Source organism: Cavia porcellus, unplaced genomic scaffold (genome assembly GCF_034190915.1).
Source record: "Cavia porcellus strain 051 isolate PalLab524CR breed Dunkin Hartley unplaced genomic scaffold, mCavPor4.1 scaffold_18, whole genome shotgun sequence".
NCBI lineage: Eukaryota > Metazoa > Chordata > Mammalia > Rodentia > Caviidae > Cavia > Cavia porcellus.
The window spans coordinates 19,652,337-19,677,855 of record NW_026947501.1 but is presented as its reverse complement, the minus strand read 5'-3'; the positions used below and the strand labels follow the sequence as shown (position 1 = coordinate 19,677,855).

At 45.1% G+C, this 25,519-nt stretch overlaps 1 protein-coding gene across 1 annotated transcript; it reads right to left on the bottom strand.

The window, feature by feature from the left end:
- Positions 1–310: 310 nt before the first annotated feature.
- On the bottom strand, positions 311–25,519 carry Slc1a4 (solute carrier family 1 member 4). Its single transcript, XM_003467469.5, has 8 exons — positions 24,759–25,519; positions 14,623–14,665; positions 12,731–12,793; positions 10,958–11,124; positions 7,906–8,139; positions 7,342–7,536; positions 5,758–5,892; positions 311–2,878 (listed from the first exon to the last, which is right to left on the bottom strand). Exons 1-8 carry the CDS (start codon positions 25,283–25,285, stop codon positions 2,644–2,646), a joined length of 1,599 nt encoding a protein of 532 aa, XP_003467517.1. The 5' UTR covers positions 25,286–25,519; the 3' UTR covers positions 311–2,643.

Genomic DNA, 25,519 nt, shown 5'->3' with positions numbered 1-25,519 from the left:
CCAGCCACTCTACACCCTGGGCATTCTTTATTCTTCATTTCCCACCTGTGCTTGGCTTCCTGCAGAAGCTCAACGACCCGACAAGACCTAACTTTATGGAAGTGTGTGGCAAAACGGCACACCGTTTGCAGGCCCACAGGCAGCATGCGGGTCACCAGTTGGAAGCTGGAGGCCTCAGAAGCCAGTCTACCCTGCCTCAGGGGAAAGGAGTAAGAACAAGTCCACTGGCCACCCCAGCTGTCCCCAACAAGAGCAGTACTTCCAAGTCAGTGCCCCTTCAAACATAAGACAGGAATCCAGGACAGCGGAGGGCAGTAGAATCACTGTATTCATTTTTGAGGACTGTGCTACATTTTAAGGCAAGTGTCACATGTACAAAATAGTCAGCAATGAACAGTGTTTGAACAGTATTTATGACAACATGGAAAGAGAATGACAGCGGAGGCATTTCAGACTCTCTTCGACAGTGGAATTTTCCCCAGTCCTCACACTGGTCTACCAACCCTCTGTGAACGGATAAACAGGGACACTCGGCACCTTCTCCCTCCTCTGCTGGCCTCCAAGGCACTGTCAGCACCTCACACAGAAGCAATTTTTCCAGACTGTGGAGGCATGAGTTCAACCAGTGGGCCTCACTGGCCAGTCCAATCTCCTCATTTTTGTATGAGTCCTCTAAAGAAATAAGAAAATCAGAACACCAAAAGCATACAACTTACAGTTCAGGGCTTCTCTATTCAAACTCAGACTGGCTTGAATTGGAGCTAAACTCACACACACACACACACACACACACACACACGTATGTACACATGCACATAATACACATGGAAGAAAAGAGATTCACTGAAGCCTGAAAAATAGCAAATATCCATTTACAGTTTGGAATCAATGTGACTTTTTCCCCTTTGAAATCGGATGGATTCTGGCAACAAGCTCTAGCCAGGGCCAGTTTCTAGGCATCTCTGCTCGGTTCCTGGTCCCTCTGGCTTCACAAGATACTGGAGTGGCTTAGCTAGTTTAGGAGAGCTGGGCCTGCCCACCAGCAGGGTCAGCTCTGTGTCCGTTGGCTCCTCCTACCCGTTCCACACGGACAGGACCACATGGATGATGTAGGGCCCACATCACAAGGAACATGAGAATGAAGGGGGCTCAGCAGTGGGAGCTTCAACAGTCTGCCAGGAGTGGGCTGGCAGACTGCCTGTGGCTGGAACCACAGCCGAGTCCAGAACCCAGAAATGCAGTACAAGGCGCGTTGCTCACCATGAAACTGGAAAGGGCATCAGGAGGAGGTAACTACGCACAGAACCAGTGGCACGATAAACGCTGTGATGCACGGAAGAGTAGAAGCCTGCCCAGGAAAACTGCTGTCACCGGAAGGATGCAGTCTCCATGGAGAAGGCTGTCACTCAGTTCTTGGAAAGGTAAGATGCTCACACAGGGGTTAGTGTTTGGTATCTAAGAAGTGAGATGAACTTTTTCATGGCTCTACTGTTTGCCTCACCAGATCCCTTTGAGGTAGGTAAGAGACAGGTGACAGCGGCCCCATTTTACAAAGGGGAAGAGTGAGGCCCCAGGACTTGGGGCAGGGCACACCACAAGTATACCAACAGCCACAGCAAAGCAGCAGACTCTCCAGTCTTCCGTCCACCAGCGACACACCATCTGGGGAGCCCTCTCCCCAGGGAGAATTGAGGTGCCAGCCAACAGGACTAACAGGGACCATTTTGCTGAGAATTTTAAAGTCTGATATACTGGCAGGCAAGGGTTCCACATCAGCCAAAGGGAAGAGACCTGGGAGCAGGGGCACCCCATCTCGATTAGTGCATAGATTTAACGTTGGGGGTGCACTTGTCTTTGCTGCCGTGAAGCATTTTAGGGAGGGTCCACTCGAATTGTAGAAGGCAGAGCGACACAGCTGGTGGACGTGAAGGTCGTGTCACAGAGAGGCCCCTGGCTGCTGCCACATCAGAGTGGATGGGTAAAGCTGAAAGGTGCCCAGGGCTGAGATGGGAAAGGGACAACTGTGTACGTCTTGTCCTTGATCAGGGAACCCTAACTCCCCTGACACTCTCCGCCTCCCTTAGACCTCAGAATTTAATTGTTTCCCTAATGCTCCCGACCTGAGACCCCATAATGCTGCCACAGCTAGAGTAGTTGTAATGGGACACAGGGCAGCGCCGAGGGCCCTCAGAGCAGGGTAACTCTTTAAACACCAACAGTATAAATTTGGGAGTTTGGGAATTTCTCCAGTTACTATTGTTCACGAGGGAACGCGACAGATGACTGCAACCCTGCTTAGTTTGCCCAGCAGTAACCAACGCGAAGCTGAGCAGGGTTAATAAAGAAGACGCCTGCATTTTCCCAAGCTTTACCCGCGGCCCTGCAGAGCTCCTCCGGCCTGGCAGCCTGAGACGGTGTTTTCCAAACAGTCCCGGTGCACTGGCAGCTGCACCCAGACTGCATCAAGCCAAATGTCAGAATGTTCTGGTCCTCGGCAACCAGTTCCCTCCAGGGAGCCCAACACCTGCGTGGAGAGGTCATCCTCAAACTGTGATTGGGCCAAAGCACTGCTCGGGAGACTGAAAATCTGTGAGGGCAGTGCCCGTGTGTAATGGGGTGGGTGCCAGCCTGGGGCCCTGCCCTTCACAGCACCGACTCCTTGGACTCCACTTCTTGGGCACTGGGCGTACGCCCAATGGGGTTCTGGTGTGTCACCAGAGGTGATGTCTCCTCCTCGGACTTGTAGTTGGGGACAGCTTCTACTTTGACCTCGCTCAGCTCCTGCTCGCTTCTCTTCATGGCCTTCTGATTGAGGTGGTGGAGAATGCCTGCTCCCAGGGCATCCCCTTCCACATTCACCACGGTGGTGGTCCGGTCCCTGGTGGGAAAAGAAAAGGGCAGGTGTCACCGCCAGCACCGCAGCGGGAGACTGTGGGGAGCCCGCTCAGTCACAGGGAGACGATGTCACCACCGGGAACTGTGATTGGAAACAAGGGGGGGCCTTGTTCCCTGGAGGGTTTGCTGCTAAGGACTTGCTCCAAACTGACTATCTCTGAACATTTCCTACTGTTTTTGTACTTTTTTTGGTGGGGCAGAGAAGTGAACTCACGGCGTTCCACCTGCAACACAGGCAAGTTCTCTATCACTAAGTTACATTCTCTATTTTTTTTTATTTTTTTGTCTTTTTCCTTTTTATCGGTACCGGGGATCGAACTCACGACTGCCTGCTTGCAAGGCAGGCGCTTATGCCGCTGAGCTAAATCCCCAGCCCCTCTTTTTTTTTTTTAACTAAGTTATATCCTGAAGCCTCATGGTGTTTTTCTCTTACTTTTTGGTATTGGGCCTTGAACCTAAGGCCACATGTGTGCCTAGGAAGTCTCTATCACTGAGGTACATCTGCAGACTTTAAAAGTTTCCGTCTGTTTGTTTTTTGAGTCAGGGTCTTGCTTACGTAGTTCAGGATGGACTTGAGCTCACTTTGTAGCCCAAGCTGGTCTCAAACTCAGTGATCCTCCTGCCTCAGCCTCCCAAGTGCTGCGATTACAGGCATGTGCTGCCACACTTGGCAAAATGTTTTAAATTTAGAAACAGGTCTTGCCCAGGTTGGCCTCAAACTTGCAATGCTCTTACCTCATTCTTGTAAATGTAATAGTACCTTACTGTAGAACATTTGGGAAAAACCAACTGTAAGCAAGCAAAAGTTGAGCTGGGTGTAGTGGCACATAGCTATAACCCTAGAACTAAGGAGGCTGAAGCAGGACGGAGGAGGATCATCTTGCAGTTAGAGGTCAACCTGGATTACATTGTGAGTTCAAGGCCAGCCTGAACTACACAGCAAGACCCTGTGTCAAAAAATAAGTAAATAAATAAACAAGTTTTTAAACAAAGGAAATGAAAGTCACTTGTATTCTACACCTCTGTGCAAACTGGTGTTGACACTGGTCCTAGCCAACCTTTCTATGCATGTATTTTACATGCAATGCCACCATTATATGAGACTGCATATAACTGGGAGAATAGATAGGGTCTGTTGCCCCTTGGCATTATCCTTGTGTTCATTTTAGTGCTGCTTTAGTACTAGACTTTTTCTTCTCTCTCTCTCTTTTTTGAAATAAGATGTCATTGAAATGTTCTGGCTGGCCTCAAACTTGTGATTCTCCTGCTTCAGCCTCCCAAGTGCTGCAATGACAGGCTGGCACCCCCACACCCAGCTCCCTCCTGGATACGACCAGTCCTCATGTGCATTCCACAGCTGCAGCAAACATCACCTCAGAGAACAGCACCGTCTTTTCCTAAAGCTTCCTTGTTGCCAATTAGCCCAACACCCTGCAGGCACTTGTGTTCAGGTTCCCACACCTGGCTGTGATCAGCCTGACAGGAAGGTCTTTCTTTACTGCTGGGGACCGAGGGCTTTCCCACGTGCCCAGTGTTCTGTGTACAGTGCGGGGTGCTGACACCCTTGAGCCTCACGGGGTGCCCCTGTATAGCTTCTACTATGATTCCCATTTCAGATGAGCAGACCAGGCACAGGAGAGTTCACAATATGCAACAACCACATGGGGAGGCTGATTTGAACTCAGGCAGCTGGGCTCTAAGCTGTGTCAATATCATCAGCACCTCTGTTAACCTCTATACAACAGGTGTTATTCACACCTGCCAAAGGTATTTGTAGACTCAAGGAATCAACATCCAGAAATGCCTTTGTGTCTTATTTATTTACTTAAGAGTGTTTCTGAAATAGGGTTTCACTATGCAGTTCAGGCTGGCCTTGAGCACACTATGTAGCCCAGGCTGGCCTCAAACTCACAGTGATTCTCCTGCCTCAGCCTCATGAGTACTAGGATTATAGGCACACCTGGCTCCTTTGGGTCATTACAGGAGGGGTCCAGATCCTGGCACTTCCTGACTCTTCCTCTGCTGAGCCTGACAGGAGCCCACGCTGCGTACACTAGCAAGGTTCCCCTTCTCTCCTCACAGGAAGCACTCCTCAGATGTTTCCAGGCCAGGGACACCATAGCCGAAGGACCACTGCTCTTACTCCTTCTGGCTCCCATACAGCCACTGACTTTACAGGGCTTGTGTTCCCGGGCTATGCTGAAGGGATGGCGCTGGGTCCTTACTTTCCTGGATGCTATGAGATGGTTACCACTAGTGGCAGGACATGCGCATTCATGGGTGTTCATGGGCGTTTGATCCTCGCTATGTTTAACTTCTCCTAGTTGTAATTCTGGCCTTGCCAGGCCAGCTTAAGGTTCCTTCACACGGCAGGGGGTGTGTAGCTTCTAGGAACCCAACAAGGCATTCTGTGTAGTTTTTTTTTTTTAAATCATTGTTACGGCTTATATCTAGATAACCCCCCAAAGCTTTATGCAGTCATAGGTGGTACTTTTCAGAGGTGGCTGGATCTAGAGTATGTGATGCTGGGATTGTACGATACTTGCATATATGATTACTAAATTAGTCCACTGATTGGTTTGGCATAGTTCCAGATAGGATTAAGGGTGCCCCACCCTGGATGTGCCTGGACAAGATATAAGGGACAGAAAGAGGGTCAATGCCTGCTGCTGCTGGCTGTCTTCTGTGAATTGCTTTTCCTCTGTGATGCTGCCCTGCCTTGGATCCAGTTCATTATACTGCAGCCTCTACAAACTGTGAGCTTAATAAAGTTTTCCTCCTTTAATTTTTAGCATTGGATATTTTGTCTCCACAGTGAGAAAAAAATAAGTAAGACAATTATGTCTAGGATTAGCTACTTACACAATCCAGTCCACAGCCAGGATCAGAGAGAGGTCTTGGGTGGGCAGGCCAATGGCCTCCAGAATAATGGCGATGGTGAGGACCCCTCCAGCTGGCACCCCTGCTGCTCCAACACTGGATGCTGTGGCGGTCACTCTGGGGATGGCACAGAAGGGTCAGTCATTATCCTGGAGCAGAAAGGGAGCATAGAGCAATACAGAATGTGGCAGCCACAGCTAAGAAACTGAAAAAACTATGCCACCGCAGGTGCTGGGAGCTGAAGAGATGATCCACTCTCCAAGAATAGTAGCTCTCCACATCCTCAGCTTAGGCATTCAAGCATTTAACCAGCTATGGGTCAAAATGTGTCTCTGCTAAACACGTACAGACATTTTTCTATCATTATTCCCTAAACAATACAGTGCACTCTTTTATCTCAGTCTCCCTTTTTTAAATTATTTACTTTTTTATCTTTTTAATTAAGGGAAAAATAAAAAAATAGCAGGATACATTATAGTAACCCACTTTTATTTCCTATTAACTTGATTTGAAACCCTGTATAGCCCTCACCATCTTGCTTTGACTGATTTTCCTCTATTCTGCTTTGCTTGATAGTAGTTCATAAGTATAGGCAACAACTGTAAAGACAATAAGATTCATTATGACGCCTATTCTGGGTGACTATTATCTTCTTTTAAAGTCCTGTAATGTCTCCAATGTTTTGGTTTTATTCTTTACTGTTTTGTTCAATTTTATTATACTGATGATATAGGCAATTCTTTTTAAGATAGCAAGAGGCAGTATGGTAACCATTGTTGATCACCTAGTATTTTGTTTTTACATTATCTATTATGTCCATCCTTTTGATTTGACTGACTCTGTTCTGTTATGTCACATTTGGTTTTACTCTCTTCAAAAAAAAGTAGTAAGAACTGTGGGAGTAATAAAACCCAAAATGTGTAATTGTCATTGTATAAAAGAAAGGAAAAGAAAGTGCTCTAAAGGATATAACTGCATGTATATTTAAGTGTATAAGATAGATAACCATATTACTGAGTTTTGTTGGATCATTGAACAAAACTGTTTCCAGTCTCACTGTTTTGAAGTCCACTTTATATGCTTTAATTTTGTAACTTGAACAACTATTTCTAACATAACAATATGTAATCTATTAACTAGTGATTTCCTATTGTTTTTCTGAAATTCTGTAAAACTTGTACCCTTTTTCTGTTTTTCTTTTTCTCCTTAAATAAAAAAAAAAAATACAGTGTGCCAGCTATTTGCATAGTACTTACATTGTATTATGCATTGCAAGTCATCTAGAGATAATATAAAGAATGTGGGCAATGTGAATAGTTATATAGAAGTACTATAACATTTTGTGTGAGGGGTTTGAGTATCTTGGATTCGGTATCTTTTGGGGGAAGGTGGTGACCCTAGAATCCATGCCCCAGGATGTGGAAGATGATCACATTGAAGCCACACTGTTCTCATTTGACAAAAGCAGATGCCACATTGGGGTGACCTTGGTTTCTCAAAGGCAATCAAAGAAAATCCTCAAGTTTTACGCTAAACCCAAACACGTCAGAAGAGCCTCGAGCTTACAGGATGGTAAAAATCTGCCCCGCATTCAGCTCCACGTTGTTGAGCTGGGCGATGAACACTGCAGCCACGCACTGGAAGATGGCTGCCCCGTCCATGTTCACAGTGGCCCCGATGGGAAGAATAAACCTGCTGATCTTCTTGTCCACACCGTTGTTTTCTTCAATGCACTTGATCATCGAAGGAAGTGTTGCTGAGCTAGAAGTGGAAAAAACCAGCAATCAACCATGAGAATGGCTGCCCGCCGCCAGGCTAATCCAGGACCCAGTTCAGCCCTGAACTGAGCACTCGGCACTGTCTTTCTTTCTGGCTTGAACTAAGAGAGGAAATGATGTGTTTTAAAGCCTCTCACGTAAGGCTCTGTCAACCCTTAAAGTATTCAGAACATGACTTCCTGGTTTGACCTGCTATATTATGTGCTTGGATTCACCTGTTCTAATTTTCTCAGGAAGCACACATTGCCTCAGAGCACGATGTCCCCAGGAGGACAGAGAACTGGCTACGTGCCCTCCACAGGGCTTGCGGGGCTCCACGGTGACTCGGCTCGGAGCGGCCGAGTCCACTCACCTGGAGCAGGTGGCAAATGCTGTTGCGAATGGCGTGAGGAGGCCCAGGAGGAATCTGAATGGGTTTTTTCGTGTGAAAACAAAATAAATAAGTGGCAGAACAATTATTCCATGGATAACATGGCCCAATATGGATGCGAAGATGTATTTCCCGAGGCTGGTCACCAGTGCAATGATGTTCTTCATTTCAACGATCTTGCTTCCAACAAGGAACATGATACCCACAGGTACGTACCTAAAGCAGAAACACAGAGACTCATCGGGAAGGTGTTGGAGGGGCTGGGGGTGTGGGCCCCTCCCACTACAGAAGGTAAGGATTTTCAACTAGGCTGTCTCCATCTCTCTCTTGGCCAGTCCTGAACACAGGTAAAGATGGGGGTGGGCCATCCCCATTTTACAGGCTGAGTGGAATAAAGATGATTTGCACAGGTAACCAGAACCAGAATGAGATTTCTTTCCTCAACAGATGGGTGCCACCAACCATGCAGGCTCTCCAGCAGGAAGGCCAGGAACTCAAGATCAAAGTCCCTGGGATTGTGAGCTTTGACTTTTGGTTTTGCTCAGGCTTGTCCTGAGAATTTAGAAACACAGAGGACTAACACCAACTTCACAGAATTGCTGAGATACAAAGTGAGCCAAAGCTGGGGCTTCTGTGGCTTTATATTTCTTACCGTTTGGAACACATGATCCCGTGGGAAGAAGTCATTAACAATGACCCTCTGGGAACACTCCCAGAATGTAAAGGGGTTTTTTTAAGGGAGGATGGGGAGCAACGACTTATGAGAGCTACAATGGAACAAAAGGCAGTTGTTTTGAATTTAATATCAATTCAGGAAGCATTTATTCTTCACTTTGTAAATTTCAAGCACCTAGGTAATAATGTCACTTAGTTCCAATTTCTAAGGGTACAAAAGTGGACAGTGTAAAGTGTCTTCTGTCTGTCCCCCAGCACCCAGGACAGAGAGCCACTGTTCTTTGGAGTTTTCCTTCGACAGCTGTTTTTAACCAGTTATCAATTTTAGTCCCATGGTAATACATAAATACACACTCCTTTCAAAACATTCAAACATTATAGATTAGATGCAAATCCTCTTTAGACATCATCGTCAAGTGAGACCTCTTATAACCACTCCTGCCTCCCACGTATTTAGATAGGAATGTATTTAAATCTTATTTATTTTTCATCCTACATTATGACTGTGAGATCTTTTCAGGTTAATACTTAAAAACTGACCTCATTCTTTTTCTTCTTTTGATGCTGTACTAGGGATTGAAACCAGGGACGCTACCCCCCAGGGCTCCCCCCAGGGACACTATATCTGCCCCCCGCCCCGGGCCTTTGGATTTTTATTTTGAGACAGGGCCTTGCTACATTGCCCAAGTTGGCTTTGAACTTGTGATCCTTCCGCTTCAGTCTGCCAAGTACCTGGGATTATAGCTGTGTGCCGCTACTTCTGGCCTTTTTTAGTGCGGTGAGACATACATAATGTAAAATTCGCCATTTTAACCATCTTTAAGGGTACAGCATTGTGGCCTTTAATAGTTTCCCACTATTGTGCAACCATCACCATCATCCACCTCCAGGACCTTTTCTTCATCCCCAAAATGAAACTCAGAACGGATTAAACAGTAACCCTTCCCCCTCTTCCTCCCACTGGCTCCTGGAAACTACTGGTCTACTTTCTGTCTCTGTGAATTTGATTACTCTAGGTATACAAAAGTAGAATCATGCATCATTTGTCCTTTTGTGACTGGTTTCTTTCATTGAGCATAATGTCCTCAAGCTTCACCCATGTTGTGGCATGTGTCAGAATTTCCTTCCTAAGGCTGAATACGATTCCATTTTGTAAGTATGCCATGTTTTCTTGATAGACACTAGTGTTGCTTCCACCATTACCTCACTATTTAAAAATCTTTCTACAGAATGAAAATACCATAGATTATTTTGCCACTGACTTACTGATAGACATTTAAATTGATCCCAGGTTTTCATTAGTACAAATATCACCCTCTCTGTGCCTGCATGCTTGTCTTTCTAGTAAAAACACCAAGAAATGGAATTCAGCAATTCCACTTCTTATTTTAGTGGCATGGTATTGCCAAGTTGTTCTCTGCAGTTAGAAACTTAGCAAGATCTGCCTTGCTGAATATCTACTTATACAGGTATCTAATTAAAGCATGTAGTAAAGCAAATTGTCCTGACATTCTGAGTTCTCAAGGGTTGATGATGCTTTGTTTGTACCACCAACTAATGGGCAGATGCAGAAGCCACAGAAGTCTGGATTTCCCTGTGAAATACCAGGAAAGTTTTATGATTTACAGGTAGTAAAACCGGTATGATTTCTGGGGGGCTGTTTTGAAGGAGTCAGTCAAATTTTTACTTTTTCATCAGGAATCAATCTGATGCTATTTAGTAAACAGTCATCCTTTCATTGATACTGCACAAAGAAATGTTTATAAGTTAAAAGCATAGTAAAGAAAAGACCATTCCAAGTTTTTATACCCACAGGCTGAAGAGGGAAATACTACAGTGAGGGGGTCTCTATGCTTTTTTGGTGCTGGCAATGAAATCCAAGACCTAACATGTCAGGCAAATGCTTTACCTCTGGGCTACATTACCAGCTTGCGAGAGGCCCCTCTAAAGTTGAAGTCTATCATTCTAGGATAAATGAGTCCTTTACGCAGCAGATACTGAATGGATGGAATGCACTACTTCCCAAGAGGACAAAGGCACTGAGTATGCTATGTATGGGTACTGACTGAAATGGGCTGATGCTGGGAACCCATAGATGACAGTGATAGAACCACCAGTAAATCAATTTGTGCACCAAGGAGGTAACTAGCAACCATGGTGCACCCCTGATTCCTAGAGGTTCTGGACAAGAGAAGTCATCTCCACCTCTATCACCCTGTCCCATGCCTGGCCCGTGGAGACAGCAGCCACATTCACAGCACTGGGCCACGGAGCCCAGCAGGATAATCTAGAATGGCAAAGTCAGATCCTCCCCTGAATGTCAGGAAAAGGAGAGCAGATGTAGTGGGGTGACACTCACCACATAATCCACGACACCAGCACCATCGTCGCCTCGTTGAGGGAATTGAAGAAACGGATGAGCTCTTCTCCTTCAGGGCCCAGCTTCTTTAGGGCCACTCCTAACACTAGGGCAAAAAGGACCAACCCTAAAATGTTCATTCCTTCAATCTCAGTACCGTAGGGGATCTGCAGGACCAGAGAAGAGAGAATCATCCAGGATCACAGTGGATGAATGAGACTTTAGGGGTATCCCTTGGGCATCTCCACCAGACTGAACACTGCATCCAGGACTAGCAGACTTGTTTTTTTTAACGCTTTGTGATTTTATGAACAAAAGGGTAGAAACCTTAAGGGAAGATGGGGTCTGTTGGAGATACAGAAAGTCAACAGGTGAAAGTTTCATGTAGGTAAGTCTGGGGGCTGGGGATTTAGCTCAGCGGCATAAGCACCTGCCTTGGAAGCAGGCGGTCATGAGTTCGATCCCCGGTACCGATAAAAAAGAAAAAAAAATTATAAAAATTGAGGGAAGGCTGGGTGCCATGGTGCACTCCTGTAAACCCAGCACTCAGGAGGCTGAGGCAGGAGGATTGCTGTGCATTCAAGGCCAGCCTGAGCTACAAAGTGAGTTCAAGGCCACATTGAACTGCATTGTGAAATGCTGTCTCAAAACAAAAAACAGCAACAACAACAACAAAAAAGAAGGAAGCTCATGGTTAGCAGCATTTCCAGTGGGGAAACAGGATGTGTGAGGGCAATGTCTGCTGAACTGGTAGGGGTTGCAGAGACATGTAGTGTTCTAGGTTCATGCTTCACGCTTAGTTTTGAACAGATTAAATCAACCTTGGAAAATCTTTGTTTCAAAGAATTAGCAGCACGGATAATAAATCCTCTTTGATTAGGCTGTCTTAGGTTCAAATGATGTCAAAGTGGAGGACCTGAACTGTCAAGCAGTGCACAGAGGTAAAGCCACTTACTTAGAGAACAGGCCTAGAGGACATCCACACCCCAGTGAGCCATGCTGTGGAAACCAGGGCTTAGCAGAGGCCAGCTAGCTCCACACACCCTCCAACCTTTTAAAATCCGTGACCACTGATTAAATCAACAGCTATGAATTGGGGATAGTGGTGGTGGTGGTGGCAGTGGTTGGGGGGACACACAAGGGGCCTTTGGTTTGCATCATGACCATGCTGTCCTACTGGAAGTTGTCCTAGGGTGCTAAGATTACCAAAGGTTCAGGCAACAAAGTACACTCTCCTACACTTGGAAGCTTTCTGAGCATCCCACTAGATATTCATACAGGGAAAATCTTGGTATAATGATCTGAGCTAGAACTAATTCCATTTTACAAATAAATAGATTTTTTTCCTGAAGTTTTAATATATACTGGACTTTTCAAGAATATCAAGGTGATATAAATTCAAGGAAAACTTTGCTTCCTGAACTTTATCAACTGTTATTTGTCATTTTAGGAAATTGTGTCACCAAAAGCTAAAGTGCTAATTTCCAGGGGATCAGTACAACACATGTCAATGTGTAGCTGTAGCTTTGATATTCAGGGTGATTCTACCTGTAGATACAAAATAATTATTTACCATTTATTTCAAAGTGTGCAAATGAGGAAAAATGGTGCCCTCAGTGCAGGCACTTGGTCAAGTCAGTAAATAACCAGAGAAGCAAGCCCAACTGTAGGCTTTAAATAGTCCCCTCAAACTCTAAGGTCGCACCTGCTGAAAACGAGACATTATAAATGTCCCTTAAGACTTTTTGCAAGCGATCTTCTAGAGCAACTTACCTTTTCCTTGGTCACATTTCCAAAGCTGTTGTTGTGGGTCACCACTGTATAGTTGGTAGCATACTGCGATGGAAAGGAAGAAAATCCACTGTTAGTGCCCAGGACAAGACCCAAAGGGGGGGCATGGCTGACCTCTGGCAACTTCCAGCATTGCTTACATCGCTGGGCACCCTTTACTCAGCTGGCCTGAGATTTCTCAGGAACCTTTGAGGACTGTACAAAAGGCAGCACATCCTTAAGAAGCCTCTGGGTTATTTAGGGACCGAAAAAAATGATTTCCAACTGTTCCTTGGGCAATGGTTTGAAGATACCATGCTTAATTTCCTGCTGATAGTTTAATTATTTCCAACACTGAATCTATTTCTTGTTACTTGAAGAAATTTGGCAGTAATTCCATGATGCCAAAGTTCACTTTGCAACGTGGCACTTTACTTTCATTCATTTATTCATGCCCTACTTTGTTCCAGGAGTTATTTGCATATGACTGTTCCTCCGCATCTGTTTCTAGTCTGGTTTGAGAAGAAATGTAAGGCAAGGTGCTTCCTACGGCAGCCTGCACTATGGAGTGGATCAAATAAGAGCCCAGTCCTCCTTCACCTTACTAAGGGCGCCTGCTTCAGGGGGAGCTTGTTTGGAGGTACAGACCTGGGCCTGCTTTGTGCCTGCCTCTCACGAGCTCTGCCTTTACTTGAATTAACCCACGGCCAACTGTGGCAGGCAAACAAAACTCACATCCTCTCTGTGGCAGGGCCTGAGGGCTTCATAAATCTATTTTTTCTTCTACCTCATATTATATATAACAAAACACCTCTGCACATATGCAGATTTAAAAGAAAAAAGAGGGAAGTAGAAAAAGTCTTTGCTTGTATAAGCAATCAGACTAGACAATTTCTCCTAACCTTTATATTTATTCTCTGCAGAAAGAATGGCCACAGAGGTGTGTTTTTTTTTGTTTTGTTTTGCCATATTGCTGAAGAGGAGAAAACTAGAGACAAATTGACTGTCCATCAACAGGAGACAGACAGAGGGAATTATGTTATACTCTTACAGTAGCATATTCTCTAGCTGTAACACTACTCGGAAGGATATTTATCCACAAGGGAAATGTTTATAATATATACTGTTTTAAAAGAGCAAGTTATGAAGTAGTACACACAATGTATGTACATACTAACAATACATATCACGTATTTTATATAAGGTGTACACTTGTGAAAATAAACACATCTAAAAGATGTACAGCAAAACATTAACTACCCAGCTAGCTCTAGATAAAGGCTTCAGATGATTTTTCTTTTTTTGTATTTTTAGTTTTTGTAATGAGAAAATATGACTTTATAATAAAATAAAAAGTAGAAATGTTATTTTAAAAAATTCCACAGTTTTGATGTTCCCGCAATTTGATTTGAGGGTAGTTTGAGGGTATTTTTTAAGCGCCTAAGTGATGTAAACAGACTTTTGGTTTGTTTGTTTTTTTGAGGCAGGGTCTCACTTTGCAGTTCAGCCTGGCCTCGAGCTCACTTTGTAGCCTGATCTTGAACTTGCAACAATCCTCATGCAGGATCCTCCTGCTCAGCCTCCGGAGTGCTGGGATTACAGGTATGCATACCACACCCAGTTTAAATTAATTTCCTTTTTTTTGGTACTGTGGATCGAACTCATGACCTTGTACTTTGTGCTTGAGCTACCTGGCAAGGGAAAGGTCATGAGTTTGATTCCCAGGTTTAATTATTTTTTTAATTCCAGGTGCCTATCAATAAAAGTTTAGGACAATTATCCAGTTTTGTTAACCACATGATCCCTCCCTAGTCTACTTTACTTAACTTGCTAGCAGCAATTTATACTTCTCCCCCATCAAAGTTTCATGCATCTAGCTAAGTATCAAAACTTACCGTATGGAATGCTGCACGCACAAGATTTGAGGGAAACAGGTTTCTGTTGGGAAAGAAGCGATTTTGTCAGTATTCTTAAAATTCAGTGTGAAAGACAAAATCAAAGTGAGAAATGGATGCTGAGTAGGTAAACTTAAGGAAAAAAAAATTTGGTGTGAAAGTATCTGCTTTGAGACTATCCCTAGTTTTTGCTTTTTTTTTTTGGTACCAGGGATTGAACTCACAACCACATGCTTAGCAAAGCAGACGCTTATGCCACTGAGCTAAATCCCTGAGACATCTATTCCTAATAGCCTAACATGCTCTTTCCTTCTACACCTAAGCAGATATTGTAGTCCTATGCTTGCCTTCTTCTCTAACTGGCCTCAGCTGCACCCCCACAGTAGTCACTTCTGGGGGCACCATCTTTTCCCCCAGGCTAAGGATGGAACTCAAGGTCTACTGCATGCTAGGCAAGCGTTCTGCCTCTGAGCCACAGCCCTGGCCAAAGTGCATGTTGCCCTCTGTCTCCTGATATTCCTTGGGCTTCAGGCTTAACCGTGTCCAACCCAACCTTGACGATTTCCTTTCACTTTCCTGCAAGTTAACACTCTCCGCAGTGCTTTGCAGTGGCAAGTGGACCTGCCTGCAAGCAAAATCCCGGGTCTTCTGCTGTTGTTGCAATGAGTTTGAACTATTTCTGGAATTGAGGGAAGAGTATAAGCCCCAGACATCTGTCCTGAAAAGCCCAGTAAAATCCCATTCAAAGTATCATCTTGAGGCTTTGCAGTTTCCAATGACCTTCACGACGAATCAGTACATCAAAACCTTATTTATAACTACCTGGACTACTCCAAAACCAGGTTTTTTTTTTCCCCCTAGGAACGCAACTACTATGTAAATTATTGAATGATGATTTTGTCATTGTTGTTCAAAAAGTTCCAAGAACTGCTCATCTTCTTCCTGGAAAATCACATCGTCAAAGATCTGAGTCTTTCATTTCACGCCCCAGTATTAGGTATCAGTCAGCATTTATAACTAATCATTAGCAGTGATTCTAAATTCAAGAACAGGCATTCAACCCCTGTCCTTAAGAGTATATACACATTGAAATTTGTTTTTATTATGATTATTTTCCTTTTATTTTTTGTATAATTTAAGTCATAGTATTTTAAAATATTTCCTGAAAAAAAATTTTATTTTTGGATTTCACTTAAAATATCATAAAAGAAGGGCAACAGAACTGATTAACTGCAAAATCTATTCATGTGTTTTCTTTTTCTTTTTGGTACTGGGGATCAAACTCATGACCGCGCACTTGTAAGGTAGGTGCTTATGCCGCTGAGCTAAATCCCTGACCCTTTTCTTTTTTTTTCTGAGGCACTGGAGAAGGAACTCAAAAGGCTACATCCTCAGCCCTTTTTTAGTTTTGAGAGGTCCTTGTTAAGCTGGCCAGTGTTATGGCTTGTATCTGGATGACCCTGAAAGTCTCATACAGTGATAGGTGGGTCTTTTTGGGGATGGCTGGATCTTGTGTGTGATGCCGAGACTTAGTGGTTCAATGCTAGGATCAAGGGCATCAGGATTAAGGGTGTGGATACTATCTGCCCTGAACAGCCTGCATAAGATGTAAGGTAGAAAGTTGTGGTTGTCTTCTGTTTGTTTTGCTATGTTCTGCCCACTAGGAACTGCTTCTCTTCTGAGATGCCTTCTGCTGTGCCATACTGCCTTGGAGCTGGCCAATTATGGACTGAAACCTCTACAAACTATGGGCTAAATAAACCTTTCCCTGTTTAACTCTGGGTGCCAGGTATTTTGTATTAGGAACAAGAGAAGTAACTAAGACACTCATTCTGTTCTTGAACTTGTGATCCTCATGGCTCAGCCTTCAGAGTTCTGGGTTTCCAAGTATGTACAACCCTGCTCAGTTCATACTCAGTTTTTAGTGAGGGCTCCCTTGAGCCAGGTTCAGTGTGCTATAAAAGAAATTTTACTCAAGCTGACAGACCATTTGTTCTATCCACTTTCTATAAGAAGCGTAAGTCTAACACAAAGACTCAGGATCATCTTTCACAGTTTGTGCCACACCATCCACTGATTCTCTCTTCTGTGGCTGCATTGTTTGCCAGCACAGGAAACTCAAAGTGACTACATGTAGCACCTTGAGCTTCAGAAGCAGGCAGTGCAACCCAGGAACTGGCAGGTCTGAGATGATCTCTTGGTCCTCACAGCTTGGCATATCTCCTCTCCTTGACTGTGGGTGGGATCTATAGTTTGCTTCCAACCAACAGAATGCAGCTAAGGTGACAGGATGTCCATTCCATGACCTGTTACCTTCACCTGTAGCTTCCATCTTGCTAGCTGAGTCTCCCATCTCTTGGGCTTGTACATTTTGATATAGCAGCAGTCATGCTGGAAAGACCTACATGTCAAGAAACTAGGTACCAAGGCTCCCCATCCAATCTACAAAGAACTGAATTCTGCTAACCACCGCATGACCTCAGAAACATATCCTTCTCTAGTCAAGCCTTTGGCCCAGTTCTGGCCATCACCTTAGTTTCCGCTCTGTAAGAGACTCTTAAGCCAAATGCCAAGGTTCCTGATCTGTGGGATAGTAAATGCCCTGGGATTTTAAGCTGCTATATTTGTCATCATTTGTTATGCAGGAATAGATAACTAGTACACCAGCCAATAAGACTAATGACATTCATGGTGCCCTCCCAGGATGATCAGCGTTTATAGGCTGCAACTTAGCACTCCCAAACTTACTTACCTTTGCAATCTGAATTGCTTTTAGCATACATAGAGAATGCCAGCAAATACACATGTGGATTTAAGTAGAAAAAAGGTGATCTCTGGATGAATTAACTTGTAAAATTGTGATCAGAAATTTGATTCTTACCAGGGGTATACTTACTTAATATACTTGCATTAGGTAGTCTTTGGTATATAGGTGAACAGCAACTTATATTTGTCTGTTATTTTCACAAAGCAACTCTTTTACCTATCTCAGTCATGTGGGCTAGTTTGGTATCTCATTTCTCTTTGCTGGTCTAATGAGGAGCAGAAAGAACCCTATTCCAGTTTCTCTGTTCTACATCCATCACTTGATAACTCTCAGCAGTTCCTGGACTGAGCTGGCTGGAGAGCTTGCTCTCCGTGAAGATACGGGAGTTCAGGAAACGGCCAAGGTAGAAAACCTTCACCTTCCCCAAGGGAATCATTTCCTCTGCAAATATCTCACAATCCTTTGGGCATTAGCTGTAGGGGGCGGTATAGCTGTCCCACTGCTTTCTCCCCGCCTCTCTCTTGTATGGGCACATAGTGCATCTACACCTATCATGATCCTCTCCTGTTCACGTCACATACACAGACGTGACGATGACCCATCAGAGATCACCCCGTAGCCTCTTCCTGTCCCACTGGCCTGCCCTTCCCCTATAAAAGCTGTGACCAGTTCCTCAATAAATGAGACTTGATTGGAATTCCTCAACTTGTCTCCATCTCTCTTTGTCTCTTGCCCTGCCTTTGTCAATCCCTGTTCCTCCTCCAGATGGTTGCCCTGCAGATTGACCCGCGGGCTGGGTCAAGTGGCGCCCGTGGGGCACCTGGCATGGAGGGTTCAATGAGAGAGCAGACCCTGGGGCCTGTCTCCTGATAAAGGATCACCTCTAGAATCTATCCTGCTCAGTCCCCTTATTTTGGAAGCCTGTGACATTACCGTGTGACAGGAGCAGCTGGGAAATGTCTGAAGACAGGGCTGTGAGGAACAGCTTCTTACGTGTTCATAGCAGCTGATCCTGGAGCACAGGAGTTGGAAAAGGCTGGAGGTCACCACAGTGTCTGTGGAAAGCCCCAGGAGAGGCTCATACTAGCTCTTGCAGCCCTGGCTTCTGCCCCCTGGATGCTGTCAAGAAAAGCTACTTCTGGTCCACAGCAGCCAATGAAGAGTGTGCTCTGTGGGTGCCTTAGCTTCTGCTCACTGCCCATGCTGGGGACTGCTGTTTGAGAACTGTGCTGTCATCGAGGAGAGTGCAGGCATCCCATTGAATGTATGTAGTTGTTGGCTGTAGAATATCCTTTGCAGTTAGCACTGTTACCTTTATATACTTTTTGAGCACTTTTGAGATATGCTCCTGTCTAAAGGTGATCCGTCTCCCCAGGCTCCACCCAGACCAGCAATGTCCTACAGAACTGTGTGTATCCCTGCAGCCTCACGGGAGCCATGTGGCCACTGAGCACTTAAAATGGGGCCGGCGATACTGAGAACCTGGATTTTACATTTACATTTCAACTAATTACACTTGTATGGCCACCACTGGACAGCACAGATGAGCAGTTCTGAGATCCAGAGTCCAGAAGTGAGGACCGAGTGGTCTCCCTACGTTTGATGGTGCTACACTCCATCTCCCCGGGCTTTAAGGGTTACCGTGTTTCTAACCCACAGCTCGTCGTGTCACTCAAGTTCACAAGTTTTTCCTTTCTGTTGTTTGAGCTGAGAAATTTATGTGAACCACAGAGTACCAGATATGTGTTAGACCAACATTTCTTAAACATGAATAGGCCACAAAAGCAGCTTATTGGAATTTAAGTTTTTGCCTTTTTTCTTTCAATTTTGAGACAGCGTCTTGCTAAATTGCCCAGGCTGGAGTCAAACAGCCTCCCACAGTGCTTGATTTATAAGCCTGCACCACTCCACATGGCTAAAACTAGGATTTTATAAAAGATGAAGTACACTGGACAGGATGGAAAGTATCATCATGTATTCATGTAAAATACTTGGGTGGAACTCATCTTAATTGGTATATGTGGGGTAGAGTAGGTGGATGCCACAACGTAAAAGGTATTCTTACACCACCTACACCAACTTAGATGAGTTCCACCAAATAAAAAATGTGTAAAAATGCTAGGAACATATTAATAAATCCAGAGACCCAAGAGAGACCAAATTGGGACAGAATGACTGGACAAGCCTTTCTATTGCTGTAAAAAATTTTAGATATATTATTTAAACTAAACAGAAATCCAGCAGGTGTGAGGCAGGGCTGAGTGGGCCAATGTGGGATGACTGTTGGGATTACAGTGAAGACGTCTGTAGCTCAGCATGAGAAACTTCAAAAACATCTCTCCTTTACACATCTGGTGCTGCGTTTTCCTGATCTTATTGTCAAGGGTGGTAGGCATTTCCCTGCTCTATATGAGAAGAATGTAAAATAGTTTACTATTGTTTAAGACATACTTTTGTTCCAGAGGTTATTTCTTTCTTTTTAAGTTCAAACATTCTGTGCTATAGGAATTTCAAAGACCCCAGAATAAGATACAGCATTATAGATATATATCCAATAAATATATATTAGCTTTAGTGTTTATTGCTTTGGAGCCACTTAACAGGGATGTCCCTTTCCGACCTTGGTACCTCAACAAAGCTGGGTCCCAAGGAGGGGCTGAGTGATGTGGGCTCACGACAATAGTATGTTTCTGAACCTTTTCTTTAATGCCTATATCTGATTTTAGATCCCAGCCAGCAACACTACAGCTGGACTCACGGAGGGATTTTTGGGGAGACAAGACTAGGAACTGTCTTCACTCTCTGTATCAAGTGGCCCTTATCTCTCCTTGAGGGGCTGGGTGTGCAAGGGACTCAAGTGTTAACTCACGTAACCCTCAATGCAGTTATGTGTATTGTTATTAACCTCATTTCACAGACAAGAAAACCGAGGCACAAAGAGGCTAACTGACTTGTCCACATGGAGCTAGTCAGTGGTAGGGTTGAGATTTAAACTCAGGTGGTGGACTTTAGTGCCTGCTCTTGATCACATCCTCAGCTACCTCTATGCGTATGCTTTTATCGGTCTCATTCAGTTATTCTTCTCCATGACCGAAGGAATGGCCAAGGGTTAAAATCTATTTTTTTTGTTTTGAATTACAAACTGTTATTTTTTCCCCCCTCTTCAGTGTCCAGTTAGGGTGAGAAACCTGTGTTAATTCAGATTCTTGCCAGGTGTGCTAAAAGTCTTTATCTTGCCTACACAAAAGTGGCATAAACTTCCACAGCCAACATTTCAAAGAAATGATTCACAATTCACTCCTTTGATTGTGCAATAGCCTATTAATACTGGATCTCAGTCTCCAATTGGTTTCTCTGCACCTATGCAAGAAACATGTTTTCCAAGGCTTGAGAGGTGTCATCATGCTGCCACCAATCAGTCCATCCTGTCCCTCACTGAGAAGGGAAAGCAAATACTGTCTGCTGTTGAGAAAATAAGCACATGGCAGGAAAAGCCCAGAAAACCATGCAAAAGATAAAATCTCAAAGGTGCCTACCATGTACCTGGCAGCAGCCACTGCATGACAGGCCAGACAGCAGTCCAGAGCCACTCTGGCTACCAGTGCAGATTCAAGCCCTGGATCGGGCATTGTCCTACCTGCCTCTTTGTAGTTAAGCCTCTACTACTTCATTTGAAAACTACAAACTTCAGATCCCAAAGGAACGCATGTTAGAAGCCAACTGTCTCAATCCCTTCAATTTGCAGGTTAAATAAAATGAGACCAACACATGTAGGTCAGGGGCAAAAGAAACTGGAAAGTCAGTGGGGATCTATAAGGGATTTTTTGCCTCATTTCATTTTGGAAAGCTCTCTCCTCTGTTTGGTTTTCTCCATTTTCCAAATTTTCCTTAGTGTGATTCTATTAATCCAGAGCACATTCATTGCTATTCACTTCTCCAAATGCCACTTGGTTCCCAATACACTCGAAGCCCACATTAGCATCAAGTCATCTTGAGCTCCTCTGAATAGGCCTTTCTTCCCGACTGCCCTCATTTATATCAGGCTACAGAAAAAGGACATCCCCATTCACCATGTGAACTGGGGAAACACTGCTCCACTGAGAGAAAGAGCAAGGATACACCTAGCCAGTCCTGTTCGAAGAGCTTCACAGATATATTTAATGCTCAAAAAAAGTCCTATGAGGTAAGTACTATCATGATTTCCACTCTAAAGATGAGGAAACCAAGGAATGGAAGAGTTATGGACATGTCCCGAACCAGTAAGCATTGCTGGGGATCGAGAAGTCCTACCATGGCTAGTTTTCTGAAAACCTGTTCTATCTCTTTGATGCCTGAACCATTTCAATTTGCATAGGAAGTAAGAAGCCACTCGGCCTGGTCACACACTGTTCTGAAAGTTCTGTTCTGTTCTAGGTTTCTGGGCATGGAGCTCTGGGTTGCTCGGGAAGAAACTGATTCTCCCACCTGCCACCTGCTCTGTGCCACTGCTCTTCAGTGGCTCCTCACCCTACAGTTCTACATTGCTAGCTAGCATCCATTGGGTTGGGAAAGCAAAGCACTCACGAATCACATTCTGAATTAAAACAAAACCACACACAATGAACATCTACTAGCTTCACGTCTGTCTGACCTGTGGGTTAGTCTTTAAAGATAAACTAGAAATCATGGCAGAAGAACCCTGAGGAAATTCTGGAACACTCCACCACAAGAAAAGGCAAGGACTTGCACACAACGCCTTAGTGGCAACTATGCCAAATTATCAGGGAATTTCCCCATTCTTCCAGGTATTACTGAACAAAAGGGCCTGCAGGCACTCAAGTATTAACTCAAATAATCATCAAAGCAATCTCAGTCCAATCACACCCTGTTCCATTCACATGCCCACAGCCCAAACAGCATGCCCAGATTACATGTACTTGGCATCCATGAAGTTCTAAAGGAAGCAATTTTTAAAAATTGGCCCAAAGAATTCCCAGACCGGGAAGCATTTCCAGGTTTCATTTCACAACTGCTCAACATGAAACCCAACCTGAGCAGGTACATGCACACTTTTCTTCAAACAAGAGGCTTAGCTTCAACTGGTGGTTGGAGGAAATGGACATCTTCCTGGACCCAACTGCAGCTTCCCTGGCTCTTTTGGCTCAAAGCAAACATTTCTGAACTAGTGACACTAGACTAGCAATGCGACATCATTACTATAACATGTTGTATTGGAGCAAGAGAAAGTAGAAATAGCCCTGAATTTCAGGGCAGGAGACCCATGGTCCTCCTAACCCCTCGTTCGATATATTACTTCATAACCCTGAGCAAATCACTTAATCTCTATGTCTCTTTTTCTCAGCTGTAAAGCAGGATCACACAGCCTGTTCTGCCTTTACCTGTGAGCTGCTGGCAGCAGATGAAACATCTATCCTAACAAGTATGCCATGGCCTCTCCTAGCTCCCCCATGCAGGGGTGGCTAGCATCATTGAGAAGTTGTATCTACACTGACCACTAAACTGTGACACTCATTGGCTCACTGTTCATTTCAGGAGCTTGATCTAAAAGCAGAAACAGAGGTCCTTTCTGGGGCTGGTGGTCATGAGGCATCTGTCTCTGCTTCAGCCCCAGTTCTCATTTTTGGGCTACTGTCCTTCTCTTAGAACACTTCTGGGGCTCCCTAGGAAGAAGCATCCTCAGTGTGGCAGAGCTGAACAACATACCACCTTCCTGGACCACAGATTTCCTAAAAAAATAAAAAGAATTCTTGAACCCCATAGATATTTTTTCTCCCTGTCTAAGCTGATTGATGCTTGAAAGTAAGAAGACAAACGTGCTTTTGATGTTCATAGATATCTTTGTTTCAATACTCACCTTTAAATTAAAAATCATTAAAGACTCTAAATATCAAGTTGCCAAGAGAACAGAAGCTATAAGCCACCCTTGCTGCTTTTCTGGCCAGAATTTTGGTCTTTCTCATCAGGTTTTTGTTTTGTTTGTTTTGAGACAGGGTCTTGCTATGTAGCACAAGATAGTTTTGAATTCTCTTACCTAGCCCAGACTGGCCTCAAACTCACAGCAGTCCTCCCAGGCACTGGGATTACATCACCATGCCCGGCTTTTTTTTTTTTTTTTAATACAGATGTTCTGGACTTTTTTCTTACTTTAAATAAACAATCATCACATTTTCCAAAGGAAGAAACGGAAACAGCAGGAGGGCAGCTCACTTTGCCCAGAGTTTGCTGCTTTTCACAGACTCAGTAGTGAGTAGTTTTGGCTCAGTAACTCACGACAATGTACCCTCAAACCAGGCGTGGTGGCACACTTCTGTTAATCCCAGCACTTGGGAGGCTGAGGCAGGTGGATCGTGGCAAGTTCAAAACCTGCCTGGGTTACAAAGTGAGCCCAAGGCCAGCCTGAACCGCATGGCAAGATCCTGTCTCAAAAAAGGGCGGGGAGTTGCTGAGGATTTAGCTCAGCGGCATAAGCGCCTGCCTTGCAATCGCGCAGTCGTGAGTTTGATCCCTGGTACCAATTGAAAAAAAAAAAGACAACATACGCTGGAAGCTCAAAATCCACAATTAGCAGACAGTTGCAGGGGGAGCCAGCTGGATTCCTCACTCAACTGAACCTGGTTAGATCAGTAAACGCCTGCAGGCTGCTGTTTCTCCAGCTGTGAACTTTGGATTAACAGAGAAGCCAAAAGAGGTGAGGTTTTGGAAACTACATTCTATCAATCTCACAAGATGAAATGAGCAAGTGAAGATGGTTTCTCCACCCTCTAGAAACTAGCTTTTTCCACAAAGAAAACCCTTTGAAATTTACAATACCCGCTGTCATCCTTTCCGCGGGTAGAAAGCAATCTGTCCCAAGTCCCCAAGAAAGGTTGTTAATGGGCAACAAGCCCACATAACTAATCCCACAACTATCATCCTTAACCAACTCTGGAGAAAATTACCAGCTTCCTTCGAAGTCCAAAGGCTGAATTAGGCACAATTTAGTGTGTTCCCAGGAGCTGTTGGGCAGTATGGGGAGAAGATGGGGTTAATACACCCGAGTCGTGGTGGAATTTTTTATGAAGTGCAGCCTGAGTATAAGGAGTAAAGTACAGGCAGGATGGCCCTCTTCCCTAACACACACGCACCTAACGGTAAAACTAGTTCTTACTGCAAGCTGTGTCTCTACTCAGGAAAATGACTGGGGCACTCCAACTGTTTGCAAACACATGGTCAGCATGCAAAGACTGCAGCCGTTATTTTGATAATAAAAATGTTAACGGCTATCAGCAGCCAATTAAGTCTTAAGCTCTATGAGGGTAGGTATATGAACTGGAGGACAACAGAGAGACGACCTTTCCCACTGCACCTTTGGGAAAGTGTTGAGCATTACCTGACCAGGTCGAGGAAAGAGTCCACTGTTTCTTTGGGGACCGGGGGAGGCCCCGATTCCTCCAGCCCCAGGTCGCTGGACTGAAGGGTCTGTGCACCAGACCCTGGCTTGATGATGAAAGCCAGGGCGACGGCGAGCGCCGAGGCACCCAGGGTGGTGAGGGCAAAGTAGGCGACGGCGATGCCACCCAGACGCCCGAGGGAGCTGGCGTCCAGAGAAGCAGCCCCGGACACCAGGCTGCAGACCACCAGCGGCAGGATGATCATGCGCAGCATGCGGAGTAGCATCTCGCCGGGGAAAGCCAGGTAGGTGATCTGCGTGCGGCTCAGCTTGCACTCGCGTAGCGCCGCGCCCAGGCCCGCGCCCGCCAGCACCCCAGACACTGTGAGCAGCACCATCGCGTGGCGCCGCAGGAAGCCGGTGCAGCGCCTCGCGCGTCCTGCCGGGGTTCCCGCTACGCCGGGTCCCCCTGCAGGCCCCGCCTGGACGCCATCGAGGTAGCTGTTGGTCTCGCTGCTCTTCTCCATGGCGCTGCTCAACGCTGCAAGCAGCAGCAGGTCGGAAACTTGGGCTCTGCGAAAGACACGCTCCCGATGAATGGATCTGGTGAAGCTAGGGTGCCTCTCAGCTATGCCCCGCAGTTTCTGGGAGCCAGTCTCCGGGGGTCTTCCGGACAGTGCGCGAAGGGTGAGAAAAGGCGTGCCTGGTGGGTCCCAGCCCAGGCTAGAGTGACTGTACCGCGGCCAGCTTTCTCTGCCACC

What these genes read in the sequence shown, in the direction of transcription:
- Slc1a4 (XM_003467469.5), bottom strand. Translation starts at nt 25,285, where the DNA reads ATGGAGAAGAGCAGCGAGACCAACAGCTACCTCGATGGCGTCCAGGCG. An exon ending in TCTTTCCTCGACCTGGTCAG is followed by an intron (nt 14,666 to 24,758) that starts GTAATGCTCAAC and finishes CTTTCCCAACAG; the next exon opens with AAACCTGTTTCCCTCAAATC. An exon ending in GGGCAGATTTTTACCATCCT is followed by an intron (nt 5,893 to 7,341) that starts GTAAGCTCGAGG and finishes TGCCATCCCCAG; the next exon opens with AGTGACCGCCACAGCATCCA.